The sequence below is a fragment of the Amia ocellicauda genome, chromosome 13 (assembly GCF_036373705.1).
Source record: "Amia ocellicauda isolate fAmiCal2 chromosome 13, fAmiCal2.hap1, whole genome shotgun sequence".
NCBI lineage: Eukaryota > Metazoa > Chordata > Actinopteri > Amiiformes > Amiidae > Amia > Amia ocellicauda.
Window position 1 is genome coordinate 37419611 of NC_089862.1, and position 17116 is coordinate 37436726.

Here is a 17116-nt window from a genome sequence, read left to right on the forward strand (position 1 = left end):
AATATGTTTGATGTGCCCAGCAGTGTGGACACGCTGGTCATGAGAGAGCACCAGAGTCCGGACCCTGTATGGATGCGAGATGGTTGAACTACAGGCTGTGAGGAGACGCAGGTTTCCTCTAGAGAAACAAGCCAAACCCTAGGATGTCTTCGTGCTTTGCTGCCGCTCCCTGTCTCGGAGAATTGCAGTCAGGACAGCAGTGCTTTCATTCCTCCATTAACAACCGCGAGAAGCCACTTCCTCTCCCCGTCAGCTCATCAGTCACTGCGCTCTTACTGTGTAATAATGTGTTGGGATCGTCTCCGGTCTCCTCAGTTTCCAGCCCCGGGACTGAGCTCAGACACCCCCGGGCCGGTCCTGGGCGTCCGGATCAATAGGATTCCTCTGGCGTATTAAGTAGCGTGTTCCTGCTGAATAATGAAAACATTGGCAGCTGCTGCAGCAACTGGCCGGTCCGGTCCTGGGCTCCCCGTGGGACCCCGTGTGTGGGGGGGCAGGTCTCCCATGGCCTCCACATTCTGCTGCCCTCACAGAGCTGGGCTGCACGGGATAAATATAAACTTATTACACGCCCTGTAATGATCCCGAGGAAGACAAGTCGTTTTCAGTTCAATTACATTGTATTTTTATTACTTATTTGAGTGTTCGGTCTCTTTAAAACTGTTGATCAATCAATAAATCAATCGTTTGATTTGATTTGATTGCACAGGCAACTAAATAAATAAACCATTAGCAATGTATAAAATAAACCATTAGGCACAGAGGAGAGAAAAACATAGACTCCTATGGATGGCAGGTTGTTATGGGAGAAAATGAAGCGCGGGGGTGCTCGGATTAAGGCCCAGGCCTGATGGCTGCCTTCCCTTTCAGGCAGTGTAATTATATATGCAGGAGATCGCAGACCTGCTCTCTACTGGTCTACCGGTGACATCACCGCTGTGAGATCATGGGCACGGTGAGCCCCGATACACGCGTGTGAACCTTCTGTCATCAAACCTGCGCTGTCGTGTCCGTGAAGCGGAGTTGGTGTTCATTTACAAGCCCGTGGTGACGAGCCTGTGGCTACCAGCCCACGCTGAGCGGAGTAGGAAGCTCAGGCCAGGAGCAGGTGTCTGACGTAGAAGGGAGGCTTTGCCAAAGTGAAACCACACATGCACTTCCCCTTCAGTGTGAGCCGGCGTCGAGCTTGAGGGACTAAACTGACACGCAAACAACAGCAACTAAATAATACATCTCGACAGAGATGCCGTGTCAGTGAGGCCGTGTCATGGATGGACCCTGATGGGAATGGCCTCTTGTACCGATCACACAAACACGTGTCCGAGCTTCTCCCCACGGTGGCGCCAACGTGTTTGTTCAGAGACGATGGACGCTTCCCTCCTCCTCTCCTCTCCTTGAGTGCATATTCAATGTGTGTTTGGCTCCCGAGCGCTGGTCCCTGTCCTGTGCCACGTGGATTTCCCCGGCGCGGGATTAGGCCAGCGCTCAGCGGGGGGGCGGGGGAGCTCGCATTATCGCCGTCGTCTTTAATGGGGGCTTAAATCACTGGGATTACTAATGCACCCTGCTTGTATCGTACACCTCCCCCCCTCGGAGTACAGAAGATATACATTATTGATAGATGGAGCTCCGCGGTCGGGCTGGCTGGCAGACAGATGATTTATTGGACGGGAGTGTTGTGTGTGTGTGTGTATGTGTGTTTTCGCCGTCCCTCTCCTCCTCCCTGCCTCTCCGTCTCCCAAGTGCAATCGATAAATAGGAGCAGGCGGAATCGGCAGTTGGTACCAGTTGGCGCTGGGTGCTGCTAGGAGTGTAGGGCAGCTCACACACACAATATGTGTGGCACGCCTCTCTCTCCGCTCACAGGCAGACTGTGCTTCATGCGGAAAACCACTTAGCAGCGCACAATCGCATGCAGCATGAGGCTGGGAAACGAGAACACACACACACACACAGACCGGAGGTGTGACATTGTGCAGGCGTCTCAGAAGCACTCACCCGGAGATCATAATTTCATTACAGCCTGCAGGTGAAAAGGGTTACAACTGGGGTCTGTTATGAGAAGGGGCTGCACCATTTTATTATAGATCTGCCTCTACAGAGCAATCATCACTCGTGTTTGTGTGTGAGAGATAGAGAGAGAGAGAGAGAGAGAGAGAGAGAGAGACAGAGAGAGAGAGAGTGTGCACATATCTTTTCCGTTTTCATAGAAGAAAATGTGTCATGTGTTCTGGCGGAGACGGCAGCAGCAGCAGCAGCAGCGAGCCATTAAGTCAGACTGCACCATTTTCTGGCGGAGGTGCAGCTGGGGATCTGTAGGAGCTTACTGATCTCCCCTGCTCCCCCTGTCCTTCCCGAGCGCGTGGCTCCGTCCGTGCTTCAGTCAGAGGACACGGACTCGCTCAGCGTCCCACAAGGCCCTTTTTTTTATCCCTCTTCTCTCTCGATCCGGGGATGTGTGTGAGCGTTTCTGTTTTTTTTCTCTCTTGCAACGAGGGGATGTCTCCGTAACTTGCCTTCAGTGTCCGTTACGTGTGCCGTGGCTGTGAGGAGAACACGTTGGCGTCTCCGTGCCGCTCTGCCTGCCTCCGGTCCCGGGCATTAGCGGAGAGAGAGCCCCCCCACTCTCCCTCCTCCCTCCTCTCCTCCTCCTCCTCCTCCTCCTCTCTCCACTCTCTCTCACACCTCTGATGCATCGCGCTCGGGAGATGGGAGCTCTGGCTGTGAGCGATCGGCTGTGCTGAGCTGCGGGGAGAGAAAGCCGTGCTGCCTCTCGTCTCTGGTGCTTCCCTGCCTGGCGTCCCCGCAGGCGGCCCGTTTGCCCTTGGCAGGAGTCACTTGGATTGTACCGTGCTGCCCCGCGCCGCGAGCGCCGGGAGAGTGTCGCTGTTGCTGCCGCCGTTGTCGTTGTCGTTGCTGCCGTCGTTGTTGTTGTGTGCCGCCTGACCATGGCTCACGCTGCTGCGCACATCAAGAAGTCCAGGGAGCTGGAGCCGCCCCCCGACCTGAAGGAGCTGGAGAAAGCCCGGGAGAGGAGGCGGCGCTCCAGGGAGAGGGCCGAGCGGAAACGCAAGGTATGAGTATCTCACCATCCACCATCCACCGACCATCCACCGACCATCCTCCGACCATCCACTGATGGTCAGCTGGCTGCCACCCGACTCCCATCATAGCCGCCACCCATCCACGCTCATCCTGCAGGTCTCGGTCCGGTGCGTGGGCTATGTGAAGCCACGCTTGAACATGGCCATGGGCCTCCGGGCGCCTCATCCTCTGAGACAGTCGTGGTTTCCCTGGGTCCCGGCTGGGGCTCTGCCAGCGGATGTGTGGCTGGACCCATGTCACCGGCCCAGCACTCTGTGTAGCTGTCAGTTTGAGCAGCGTCTCCCTGTCATTAACTGTTGCACCGAGTGTGTGCTGAGCTGCGGCGGAGACCTGCTCCTGCATCTGCAGCGCAATAACACCGAGCATCCTTTGATCTTGACCCCATGCATGATTCTCTCTCCTGGACGAGCCGGTGCTCCAGCTGCGGAGCCGGGAGACCGGAAGAGGGAGGCGGACAGAATAGGACACAGGGAGCCGATGAGCAACTTAATTCTGGTCTCCGTGTCGTCTGCCGTGGCATGGGGCTCAGCCGTGCAAGCGCTTTTCGGTGAATAAAGCCCGTCTCACGCTCTGAGACGGCCCCCCAGCAGAGGAATGTGGTTTAGCAGCTCGTGAGCGGCAGGCTGCAGGAGTGTGTGTGTGTGTGTGTGTGTGTGTGTGTGTGTGTGGTGGGGGGTACGATACTGTATCTCATCTATAAATCATGGAGACTTTTCTTTCTTCAATTTGCAGATTATTATTGGATTTATCTGAGCAAAGATCTGAGCTGCTCAGCTACCAGCTGTGTCTCAGTTCCTCAGAGATCTGAGACAAAAGGCAGCACCGGCGCAAATGGGCCGTTTCTGATCTCAGTATCTCTGCTCGGGCGCTCGGACACCTGGGGTTAATGTACCTGGATGTCTGGTGTTGTTTTTCTCTCTGTTAGATTCGATGTATATGGTGCTTAAACATACTTAAGCGTGTCCACTGCCACGGCTCCGATTACTGTGTTTCAGAGGCGATTGTGCAGCCGTGTTGTGTGCGGGTGGCTGTTCTCGTTGTGCCCACTGACTTCCCATCTGTCTCTGCTGCAGAGGTGAACCCGGTGCCAAGGGCAGGAGATCCCCCCCCCTTCACGTATTCTCAAAGCCAGGCTGCCCACGCTCACACCGGCACGGTGAACCGACACGCTGACCGGTGGTGTGTGTGGAATCTCCAGTGGGAGGACTGGAACCCTGTGGACAGCAGTGTGAACAAGAAACAGGAATGAGAAAGATAAAAGATAGTCTTAACTCGATTTCGGCCACAGTGTTTTGTGCTTCCGTGGCTTCGGACTGGGAAAAGGTCTGGCACGTGGTGAGACCAGTGCCAGCGCAGCGGTCTGCTCCCAGCGCCGACCGACACCAGCGCCGAACTGTCGAGGCAGGCTGTCCACCACCATCTGTGGAGAGACAGAAATACTGGTGCAGCCAGATGTCAGCCGTGTGGGATGGGATGCAGCGTTCATTGTTCAAAGTGCCCACTGTCCCACTAATCCCCTTTATATAACTGGGGATTGTTTTAAAAGCCTCATAGCTGGAGCTGGCTCTGGAAACACAACCCCCCCCCCATTGCTCATTCACTGCTCCTGGTTCAGGCCACACCCTCCGCTTCCCGAGGGGCCGGCTGCGGTACAGACAGGCTGCAGTTTAGGGAATGACAATTTGTATTCATGGAAGCAGGACAGAAACAGAGAGAAAGCAGGTGGTTCGATAGGGAGCCTCCCGCTCCCGCTCAGGAAGAGTCAAGGTTACCTCTAGCTGCTGCAGTGAGGAGAGAGCGCTGAGAGCAGTCTGGGGCGTCTCGACCGTCCGTCTCAGAGCCCGTGATTGTGTTGTTGTTGTTTGATTTCCTCTGCGCCTTTGATGTGCCCAAGTAAATCGATCAAAGCAATCATAGGAAATCATGGGCTCAGCTGTTCTGCGCGGCTGCGTGGGGAAACGAGAAAGCATCTCCAGGTGAACTGCATCCTCAGCAGCCGTCCCACTCCTCACTGCAGATTCCCACGCTGCGGCGGCTCGGCGCATTGTGAGATGAGTTGTCGTGGTCGGGAGCAACTCTTATTTGTTTTCATGTATCCTTGTTTCCTGGCAGACCTCAGTAGGGAAGTAGTGGAGATCAGTACGGTGGCTCAGCACCCCTTCTCTGTTCGAACCCTTTGACTCATGTGTAATAAATGTTCTCATCACATTGCTGTTGTCATGTCTTGAACCCGAGTCCTGCCCGAGTATGTTCAGTGTGTGTGCTGCCGTCCTGCACATGAAACACGATAAAAACCAAAACAACAAGTGCTTGTCATCGGTTTCATATCATCACCACCTGAGCTGCTCCCTGTGCCTCCACATTACAGATCTTTACTCATCATGCTAAGAGAACATTGCCCACTGGCAGGGGAGAAAACACTGTGCTCTAACCCCCCACCACAACGTGTTCCTCTCCGTCTGTGTCCCCCTGATTGAGCCGAGACATTGTCACTGGGGTCCCGTACAGTGGACACACAACCCCACAGACACCGTCTCGCTTGGTTGTTGTTGCCCGGCTCCCGTGGTTATTATTAGCATCACCGTCCCCTTCACCAGTGTGACTCTCAGACCAGACCACCGATTAGAGCCGGGGGGAATTAGTTTAAACCAACTCTGGTGCCATTTTCTTATTTTGTTCACCCCTCACCTTCCTACCATCGCTGCCATTTCAGTTGGTCCCCTGGTGTGTCTTCGCAATATACGAGTCTTCTCTCTGTGGATGGGGGTGTGTGTTTCCCATGGGGGTGAGAGGGGTGTGTGTGTGTGTGTGTGTGTGTGTGTGTGTGTGTGTCACTCTTGTGTGGGAAGAGATCTGTCTGTCCCAGGAATTTAGAGGAGCAGCAATAGTAGCAGAATCGGGAGCAATAGTAGCAGTAGGAGCAGCAATGGTAGCAACAGTAGTAGTAGAAGAAGCAACAGTAGTTATAGTAGTAACTGTAGAAGTGGCAGCAGTAGTAGCAGTTGTAGTAGTAGTAGTAGTAGTAGTAGCAGCAGTAGAAGTAGTTGTAGTAACTGTAGAAGTGGCAGAAGCAGTAGTTTTGTAGTAGTAGTAGTTGTAGTAACTGTGGAAGTAGCAGCAGTAGTAGTAACTGTGGAAATGGCAGTGGTAATGCTAGTGGATGTTGAATGCTGCAGGTTTTTGTCTGTAGTTCGCTGGGGTATGTGCCTTAATGAGCTGACAGGCCCCTCACATGGCTTGGCTTGGTGTGTCGTGTGGCGTGTCGTGTGGTGTGTTGTGGCTTGGTGTGGTGTGGTGTGGCTGGCGTGGCCCTGCTTTGCTGCCGTGCTGGAGACGCAGCCAGAGAGGCGGTGCTGCGGTCCCAGAGACACACGCGTGCAGCTGCCGTGTGGCGTCAGCGAGACCACTGTCTATTTCTGGAAGCGATGGGGAGCTGAGTGAGAGAGAGAGGACCCCGGTGCAGCTGTGCAGCGCTGACTGGAAACGGCAGCTCCAGACGCACTGAAATGGAGGAGTGCTCTCTGTGAAGAGTGGAGGCTCTTCTGCTGCCTCTTCCTCCTCCTCTTCCTCCTTTCAGTGTAAACACCTATGTGTAAATTTGCAAATAAACAAAGTATCACCTTATGACTGTTATTAGCCCAGTACGTTGTCACAAGGACTACAGCTGGAGTGCAGTATCTAGATACCAACTGGAGGCTTGACATTCCCAACACATTGTCAGATACTGGGGCATGAAGAGGCCGTGCCCAGGGTCACCCCCCAACTGGGTCACATCCAGACACACACCCCACCTGCCAGCTGCAAATTACACACCCCAGACAGGATGCTGGACTATGGCCAACCAAAAAGCACCACAGAGTTTGTATCTTATCTTTGGTTTGTTGGACATAGATTGAATAAATAAATATACATATTTATATCTATTTCTTCTTTTTGAATTGCCAGTCTCTTGCTGGTGTGACTCCTCACAGTGACTCTCAGCAGTGTGGGCAACATGTTTTGGAGCAAAAAGATGTAGAAACCCCCCCGATGTTGTAACAGTGCCCGTATCCGGGGCCACTTACAATTGTTACAAGATATCACATTCTTTTTACTCACAATGACCCGTTTATTCAGCCGTGTTTGTACTGGATCAGTCCAGGTTCAGTTGCTCAAGTGCACAACAGCAGAGCCCCCACTTGACACTTGGCCATTATCTCTGTTTCCTGTGGATCCTCAAGCTCGGTGTCTGAAGGCTGGTACTGGCTGGATTTGTGAACCTGTTGTCACGCGTGCTACCGACACCCTCTCGACACACGGATACAAGAGCAGAATCGAGGCCCTGGCCGGCATGGATCCATCGAATGCAATTCAGTTTCGGTCTCCTATGCTGCAGGACGACCGTTCGTATCTCTCTCTCTATTCCTCTTCTCCTGCTCTGATCTGAGTGTGTTTTCCTGACTCGAGTGCCTCTTTCTGAGGGCGACCGTCTCTCCTCCAGTCTGTCCTGATTCAGGGGCCGCGTTCCCTGCAGAGACGCTCACATGCCACTGCTGCCTTGACAACAGCGAAGACGGGCTTTCATTTTAAAGGTACAGGAGAGGGCTGTGTGTGTGTGTGTGTGTGCGTGTGCGTGTGTGCTTGTGTGTGCTTGTATGTGTGTGTGCATGCGCGTGCGTGTGTGTGTGTGTGTGTGTGTGTGAATTATTCAGAGCCCTGGTGCCCGGTGCTGCCTGATGGATGTGTGGAGGTTCGACAGCACAGGTCAGTGCTGGATGCTACTCCTGCCAGGATTGTCAGACGAGTAAGAGACGTCACCTTAAAGACCCCAGTGGCACAGTTTGTTGTTGGTGTTTTTAAACGAACATTAGTCCATGTCACCCCTTGAGGGCTTTATGATGGAGTTGAATGTTGCCCCCTCAGTTGGGGAGATACGAAGGGTTTTGGTTGGAGGACATTGTACTTCCTCTTTCCATTTCCATGAGTTTAACCTGCTTTTCTTGGGAATGTCCCGTATGAAACGTGTATATTTTTAATACTCAGTAGAAATAAGCGATTCTTAATTGGCTCCATTTTAAAATATATGGGGTGTATTTTAAATATATTTTAGTCTGTAATCCATATCTGTATTTAATAGGTTGGAAATGTATGGTGAGTTTAATCTCTGAAATATACTTTCCTCATAAATACACTCACCTAAAGGATTATTAGGAACACCTGTTCAATTTCTCATTAATGCAATTATCTAACCAACCAATCACATGGCAGTTGCTTCAATGCATCCTGAACTCCAAACTGAATGTCTGAATGGGAAAGAAAGGTGATTTAAGCAATTTTGAGCGTGGCATGGTTGTTGGTGCCAGACGGGCCGGTCTGAGTATTTCACAATCTGCTCAGTTACTGGGATTTTCACGCACAACCATTTCTAGGGTTTACAAAGAATGGTGTGAAAAGGGAAAAACATCCAGTATGCGGCAGTCCTGTGGGAGAAAATGCCTTGTTGATGCTAGAGGTCAGAGGAGAATGGGCCGACTGATTCAAGCTGATAGAAGAGCAACTTTGACTGAAATAAGCACTCGTTACAACCGAGGTATGCAGCAAAGCATTTGTGAAGCCACAACACGTACAACCTTGAGGCGGATGGGCTACAACAGCAGAAGACCCCACCGGGTACCACTCATCTCCACTACAAATAGGAAAAAGAGGCTACAATTTGCACAAGCTCACCAAAATTGGACAGTTGAAGACTGGAAAAATGTTGCCTGGTCTGATGAGTCTCGATTTCTGTTGAGACATTCAGATGGTAGAGTCAGAATTTGGCGTAAACAGAATGAGAACATGGATCCATCATGCCTTGTTACCACTGTGCAGGCTGGTGGTGGTGGTGTAATGGTGTGGGGGATGTTTTCTTGGCACACTTTAGGCCCCTTAGTGCCAATTGGGCATCGTTTAAATGCCACGGCCTACCTGAGCATTGTTTCTGACCATGTCCATCCCTTTATGACCACCATGTACCCATCCTCTGATGGCTACTTCCAGCAGGATAATGCACCATGTCACAAAGGTCGAATCATTTCAAATTGGTTTCTTGAACATGACAATGAGTTCACTGTACTAAACTGGCCCCCACAGTCACCAGATCTCAACCCAATAGAGCATCTTTGGGATGTGGTGGAACGGGAGCTTCGTGCCCTGGATGTGCATCCCACAAATCTCCATCAACTGCAAGATGCTATCCTATCAATATGGGCCAACATTTCTAAAGAATGCTTTCAGCACCTTGTTGAATCAATGCCACGTAGAATTAAGGTAGTTCTGAAGGCGAAAGGGGGTCAAACACAGTATTAGTATGGTGTTCCTAATAATCCTTTAGGTGAGTGTATATCAATTACAGACTCAAGTATATCGTATATTGGCTCCATACGGTAAAACAGTAGAGCAGCCCATGTTTTGCTGACTTGTTTTCTGGCTCAATCCCACGTCCTGTCCAAAGAGGTGCAGCGGCGACTGCTCGGCCCGTGTGTGGCACCGAACGAGGACGGCTCAAAACGGGATTATGTTTTAATCTGGGCTCAGCAGTGCTTCACCAGAGGAGTGCAGAGAGCAAATAATCCTTTGCTGTGATAAACAAGCACCTCTGGGGTTTATAAATGGTATTAAACACGAGATAAAAATAAAACATTCAAATGATCAAACGGAGGCAATAAGCACTGATTCACGAAACACCGCGTTTTGTGTCGTTTCCTGCACCGACCCCCTGCAGTCCCCTGCGACGACGCCCTCTGACCCCTATTCCCCTGTCCCTGATCCTCAGTGCGGGGCTGGCTTTTAAACGACCAGCTCTGTGTTGTGTTCGCTGTGTCGATCCAGACACCTTGATTACAGACGGCCTGCTGTTTTTCCTCACGGTGCAGCCCTTCGATTGCTGCATAAAGTGCATAAATAATTCAGGCAGGCAGGCAGGTTGGGAGGCTGGCGGCAGAGCGCTGAGCGCGTCCGTGAGCTGACTGTTAATCATGTGTCAGGGCTGGGGCTGTAACACAGGCTTGAAGAGTGACAGTGTGTTTATACGCGGTGACGTGTCGGGGCTGCACGAACATGCGTGAGGAATCCCCCCGCTGCACACCTGGATCAGCACTGCCTTTGTCTTTTAATGTGCAAATTACCTGACGACAGTGAGAGTCCGGCCAATTCTCAGCTCCAGTACCTCAGAGCCCGGAGAGCTGACACACTTTCTTGTTGACGTCCATGGTGTGCGCAGAATACACAGCTAAGATCGGTTCTCCGCGCCCCTGTGTGCGCTGTGAGCTGCTCTGACTGCTGCTGCATCATGCCCGGTGGAGGAGCTGTCGTTCCTCGTGAAGCTCTCGAGCCGCCGATGTGGGAGCGATGGACGTAACGGGGGGGGGGGGGCGTCCTGCACCGGCTCAGTGCGGCAGGCGACGGGGGGGCTGCGGAGAGCCGAGGAGGCTGGGCCGCAGTGCACAAAGCGGACCCAGCTTAGTTGTTTTTCAGGAGTGTTTGGAGGCTCAACATGGGGAATTGGACTTTAAAGGCGCTGAGAGGAGAGGACCTGTGCGGAGAGATCGCTCGTGCCATCGGGGCGGAGGGGAGGAGTGGATGCAGCTGCGCGACTCCAACGCCTTCATTTCACCGGCTATTGATTACTCCTGCAATATGCTCTCCTCTCCTGGATAATTACCCATTAGTGTGGCTGTTGCTGGGCAGCTGTGTTTCACCCCTGGGTCCTGCGTTTCTGCCAAGCTCGAATTTCTAACATCCTAAAAACACAACAGTAGAGCTACATTTGAACAGAACAGTGTTATTTTCCTCAGTACAGAAATATTTGTCTCTGAAACCTCACCCCCCGCCCAATCACCGCTGCTCTGGGCTCATCCTCCTCTCGGCCTGGTAGATGCACGGGGGTGTCTTGTAATGAAAAATAATGACTTTAATCATCAGTTCAATTAGATCGCTGACTGTAGTAGACTGTGGCTTTGTCCTGGTCCAGTGTATGCCAAGCCCCAGCCACAGTAAAACCATATTACAGTGTGAAATGGCGAAATGAGGGAGATACATCACACCCTAGGAGCGGCCTGTCACTGCTGTAGTCTGTGCAGCTCAGTGTTGTGGTGTTGTGGCTCAGATGACTGTCCCTATGCCGGTGTTTGTGTACGATTGACCTGTTTGTGAGCTGGCTTTGCTGCCTGGAAGGGAGTAGATGGGTGCACAGATACAGCTGGTACTTGTGGGCCGATGTGGGATTGATAAGCGAGTCGGCCGTGTTTGGAGGAGCCCAGCTGTGTGGGACAGGCTGCTCAGCTGTGCCGTACTCAGACAGCAGAGACTCCATCACTGCGTCCCGCTCGTCCCCGGCTCCTCTGCACAGTGCCTCATTTCCCGCAAACATGAGAGCAGGACGGTACACAGTCCTAATGAGCCCTGACACCAGAGGGGGGTTCAACACTCCCCCAGCTCAGAGAGGGTGATGTCACCGTGATACACTGTCAACCCGACACACTGTCAGCCCTGCTACACACTGTCAGATCAACACACTGTCAAGACCTCTTGACACACTTTCCTGTCTCTGCTGCTACACTCTCATCGCTGCGGGAGTCACATGACCGGGCTCTGCCCACCACTGGGTTCTGTGTTACGCCCTTCTGCTTCCCTTCATCTGAAACATGGCTTTCCCTGAGATACTGAACACAGTGCGTTCAATTCCCGTGTTGAGAGCAGCCCTTGAGTGCTAATGAACACCGTGTCTCTGTGGCACCATATGGGTTGCCTTGGATCAGAGCTGCTGTGTTTTGCTCAGACGGGGGATTACTGGTCACATTGGTTTCCAGTCAAGAGAAACTGAAACAAAATCTTCAAGTGAAACCCTCATACTTGTGGCTCCGAGGGGATGTGACCACTCAGGCCGTGCCGTGGGGGGGCGGTGTGTCCTGGGGCTGCGCGGGGATCGTGTTTCCGGGCCGGGCTATGCTGTTTACTGCCCCGCTGAAACACAAACTGCCCCCCGCCTGCCATGTGCTCCTGTCCCTCAGCGGCTCAGGAATGCGTGCAGACCCCCCCTCACCCCCGCCCCAGCGCTGCCGCGGCACACGCCCTGACTCTCTCTCAGAGGTATGTGTGGCTCTGAGCCCCCAGCGCCCCCCGGCCCGGTCCGTGTGAGCAATACTGTGTCACAGCAGAGGCAAGGGTGGGTGGGCAGTGCCTGCGGTGTACCAGTGTGTGTGTGGGGGGGGGGGTAACGAATGTTACTACCTTATTATTATTATTTATCAGTGTTTTTTGTTTTGTTTCTTTTTATAATCCTTATTTGTGTTAAGTGGGAGACAGACCTAAACAGTTCTTTGGGAAGGTGAAGGACACTCTGCAAACCACCAGTATTGTCAGTATACATGCTGTTGTGTGTGTTGTGTGTAGTCTTCTCGCGTGTAGTGGATCTGCTGTATCTTGAGTTTCAGTTCAGTTCTGGTTCACAGAGACGCTTGATGCCGGTTCCTCTGGTTGTCTCTGGCCCGGTGTGCCATGAATCAGAAGTGTTTGTGCAGACAGTGTGTTGTGTGTGTGTCCGTTGCCAGCGGTCATGTGTTTGCACTGGGCACAACGCTAATCGGGACGCTGGACGGCTCGTTATCGGCTCTCGTGCTCCTCTGGGCTGGAGCTCAGTACCTGCGCTATTGTTTTTCTAACTTCACAACGAGTCAGTTGACAGACAGGGTGTCCACAGCCTTCACTCAGAGCAGCGCTGTGTCCTTCTTATAGGAGCTGCAGGCATTTTTATTGCAGTTTATTATTTTAAAGTATAGAGACATTGAGTAGTAATACAAAATATCCACTATTCCACATCAAGAGTCATGGATTTAGTTAAAATGTGGATCAAGCATGATGTCACCTATAAGTTGCCAAAATACCTTCTTGTCCTGCTGTGTTGGTTTTACCGTCACGTATGAATCCGGTTTATCTGTGTGGGACGTCTGTCTAATGTCCCTCTGTGCAGTAAAGAAGTCTAAAATGTTTTGTCCAAACCCTCCGCAGCCCGTAGAGCCACGCGGATCTGTCTCGTCTGCTGACTCAGTGTGCCGCACATGTCCCGAGACGTCACCGCGGGGACACTGCTCCCCCGTCACTAGCCAGTCAGAGGCGCACGGCTGCGTCAATAACAGCACCTGGGAACAGCGGTGGGGGGGAGACGAGTCACAGTCACATTCTCACACCCCCGCGTCAATCAGCGCTGCTCGTATGTAAATGAGCCTCATGCCTCCAGCACACATTGCCCTGTTGACACGTATGGACATATATGGATTATATTCTAAAAAACTGCCTGTGTGGAGCGCGGTGGCGGGGGGCCGATTGATACAGAGGCCTGTGGGCTGCGGGAGGACGCGGGCCGGGGGTCTCACAAGCGCAGGGCCGTCAGAAACCTAAGTTGATTTCGGTTCCCAAATGAACACTGAGCAATGGGGGGAAAACCCTGAAAACCCCCTGACAGCGTTAGCTGCTGACTTTCAGTCTTAGTTTGATCATTGAAATGCTGCCCTGATGGACGGACACCCTGTGAGCGCTGCGGTGCCGTCCTCTTTCCCCCTGGTGTTTGACACGGACAGCGGTCAGCGCTGTGACACCCGGCCTCCCTCCCTCTGTGTGTCTGGGCCGCTGGGAAACCCGGGGAGACCACGCGGTGCCGCTGCTCAACAGCTGGGCAGAGGGAGCTGCTGCTGGCCGGGCAGAGCGGACCCTGCCTTCACACACATAGCTCGCCTGCTGGGGGTAAAAATAGCCGGGCTGCGCCAGAATTAGAAGTGGGCGTCTGTGGGGCAGCAGTTGTCAGAGTTCCCAGGCAGGGGCAGGTCTGGAGACGGGGCTGGGGGCCGGCAGAGCAGCGTGGCAGCGTGCGGAGCAGGGCAGTTTCCCCTCTGATAGCCGTGGGGTAAGCGTGGCTGCCGGGCCGCGGGACAGAGTATCGACAGAGCGCAGCGTGAGCCGCCGGGCCTCGTCGGGACGCCGGGCTTCCTTGTCATGGGCAACGCGGCGTTCTGCCAGTCCTGCCGCTCGGACAAGGGGGCAAAGGGAGGGACGGGCAGCCTGCAGAACCTGGATAAAATCCCAGACTATTATGGCTGCGATGCGAGCCAGGAGCCCGAGAGCCCGGTAAGACACACGAGGGACCAGTCAGGCTGCGAGGCCCCTGAACTCCCCTGATACCCCTCATCTCCCTCTCCTTCTCCTTCTTCCTCTCCTTCCTCTTCCTGTCCTTCCTCTCCTTCTCCTTCCACTCCTTCTCCTTCTTCCTCTTCTTGTCCTCCTTCCTCTTCCTCTATTTCCTCTCCTTCCTCTCCATCTTCGCTGGTCCCTAGTTCACTCGTTTTCTTTCCCGTCTTGTCTGCTCCTCTGCGGTCACAGGACTCTGACCCAGAGGAAGGTTCTGTTCTGTTCTGTTCAGCCCGTACTGTAGTGCTGACAGTTTGCTATTTGATAAATATTATATTTATAGAGAGACTTTGCCCTGGTGCTCAGAGTCGGCAGCGCATCGGTGTGATTTGTGGATCTGGTCTCGGGAGGATTACAGATGGAAATCTAACCGGTGAACTGACAGTATTGAACAGCAGGGAAACAGAAGCAGGAAGATGACCCAGTTCTGTGACAGAGTGTTATAAGTGTGTCTCTGCACTAATTGTGATGTCTGAGCGTGGTTTCGGGTGTGTGGTTCCCTGGCCTGAACCCGGGAGAGGGGGATCGGATCCTCTTAGTCTGTGGTGGTGGGGAGCTTATGCACTGGGGACACAGGGGGCCGTGTGGTGTTGCAGGAGGGGAGTGTGTGGCTCGCGCTGCTTCGCTGTGGGTGTCGGCAGCCTCGAATGCATCGTTGTCTTAACCCCAGCTGGGGGTTAAAGGATTCCTTCTCCTGTCCTCGCCGCTCGGCCAATCAGAGCACAGGCCTGACCTCGAACACAGTCACATGTCTCTGAGGTTAAGGAGGAGCAGGAGGCCAAGAATGAGGCTGAGGATGGGACTTCAGTGTGCACACTCTACACACACACAGCACACACTCACACACGCAGCTGACACACTACACACTGCGCTCAGCACACACACACCCCCGTGGCCTTCCCTCGCTCTGGCACGCACCTCCTCTGTGCCCGGGCTCTCAGCGCTGTCAGCTGCTCCACACCGCGCAGAGCCTCACCAGCCGGCACAGGACTGCGGCACGAGCCCGGGCAGCCCCACAGCCCCGGCAACACTGCGCCGCACGGCTTCCATCAGGACACGCTGTGCCCCCGCCTGCAGCCACGCAGGGCTGAGCCTCGCCTCGTGTCCCTCACTGCAGTGGAGTCCCCTGGTCATTTTGCAGTTGTTTTGCCATCCAATGGGCTTTGCTCTGCCCTGCTTTTCCATGTGTCCTGTGTTGCCATGTGCTCCTGTGTGTTGCTGTATGTTGCCGTGTGCTCCTGTGTGTTGCTGTATGTTGCTGTGTGCTCCTGTGTGCTGCCATGTGCTCCTGTGTGTTGCTGTATGTTGCCGTGTGCTCCTGTGTGTTGCTGTTTGTTGCCGTGTGCTCCTGTGTGCTGTCGTGTGCTCCTGTGTGTTGCCATGTGCTCCTGTGTGCTGCCGTGTGTTACTGTATGTTGCCATGTGCTCCTGTATGCTACCGTGTACTCCTGTATGTTGCCGTGTGCTCCTGTGTGCTGCCGTGTGTTACTGTATGTTGCCATGTGCTCCTGTATGCTACCGTGTACTCCTGTATGTTGCCGTGTGCTCCTGTGTGCTGCCGTGTGTTACTGTATGTTGCCATGTGCTCCTGTGTGCTACCGTGTACTCCTGTATGTTGCCGTGTGCTCCTGTGTGCTGCCGTGTACTCCTGTATGTTGCTGTATGTTGCCGTGTGGTCCTGTGTGCTGACGTGTGCTCCTGTGCGTTGCTGTATGGTTGCCGTGTGCTCCTGTGTGCTGTCGTGTGCTCCTGTCTGTTGCTCTGTGTTCTTGTGTGCTCCTGTGTGCTGCCGTGTGTTACCGTATGTTGCCATGTGCTCCTGTGTGCTGCCGTGTGTTACCATATGTTGCCATGTGCTCCTGTGTGCTGCCGTGTGCTGTGCTGTGATGGACACGGCAGGCCTGTGACAGTAAGCTGGCCTGACCGCTGGTTTGGCTCCTCCCTCGACTGCCCCTCTATGGATCGCGCCTGCTGGTCCCTAATTCACTCCTTTTTCTTTCCCATTTCTTTCTGCCCAAAATCAGCCTTTTAATGTGAATTATGTATATGGTTATATTTTCTGGAATTCTACTCAAAGTCCTGAGCAGATGAATAGTTAAACAGACAGCACTCCAGAGACGGCGTCTCCTCGCTGGCGGGCTGCGGTTCTGCAGCTGTGGAGGTGAGAGCTGACCTGTGTCTGTGTGTTCGTTCCTGGTGTAAAATCAGCGTCTCCGCTGGATATTCCCCTGGAGATTACTATGGTCTATTAATATCCATTTAAATGGCCTGTCTGCCTTACGCTGTGTCTTCGCCCTGGATAAGGGTGTCTGCTAAGAAATAAATAATAATAATAAGGCGCTCCGTGGCAACTCCTTTACCAAGTGCTTCAGTCAGTAAGAATCAGGTGATCGATTGATTGACTGGCCGTGGGCGTTTCCCACTGAGAGTGTGGGGACAGGGACACAGATCTGCCCGTGACCCGGCCAAACACAACGGCTCGCGTGGCCCAATAGCAGAGGACCTGAAAATAGTGTCTGTGAGAAGTGATCTTACTCCAAAACCAAAGGAAACAAAACCCTTGATTACATGTTATAACAACACAGACTTTTTTCATCAAAGATTAACAAAACACGACACGCCACTGAACACCGCTGGTTACGATCCTTTTGAGTCTGTTTCTTATGTTGTGGGTTTTTGTTCTCCAGTCTTGTACACTCGGGCAGAACTCAGTGCTGTACTTCCTCCATAATCTATCACACTGTGCTTTCTTCAGTTATTATTGTCATCATCATCATCGTCAGGGTGGCAGGCGGTCCGTCAGCAAGGCGGT

General features: G+C 53.1%; 1 protein-coding gene across 28 annotated transcripts in view; it reads left to right on the top strand.

The window, feature by feature from the left end:
- Positions 1–17116, top strand: part of LOC136766930 (ankyrin-3) — a 144274-nt gene that overhangs the window by 63579 nt on the left and 63579 nt on the right. For 20 of the 28 annotated variants that reach the window (XM_066720833.1, XM_066720836.1, XM_066720843.1 and 17 more), the window contains exon 1: positions 13989–14244. The exons of 3 other annotated variants lie outside the window; for them this stretch is intronic. In XM_066720833.1, the coding sequence (XP_066576930.1) occupies positions 14113–14244 (132 nt within the window). In that variant the 5' untranslated portion in view covers positions 13989–14112. Of the gene's footprint in view, positions 1–13986; positions 14245–17116 lie in introns of those variants that run through there. 5 more of the 28 variants (XM_066720842.1, XM_066720854.1, XM_066720859.1 and 2 more) reach the window with 3 other exon arrangements.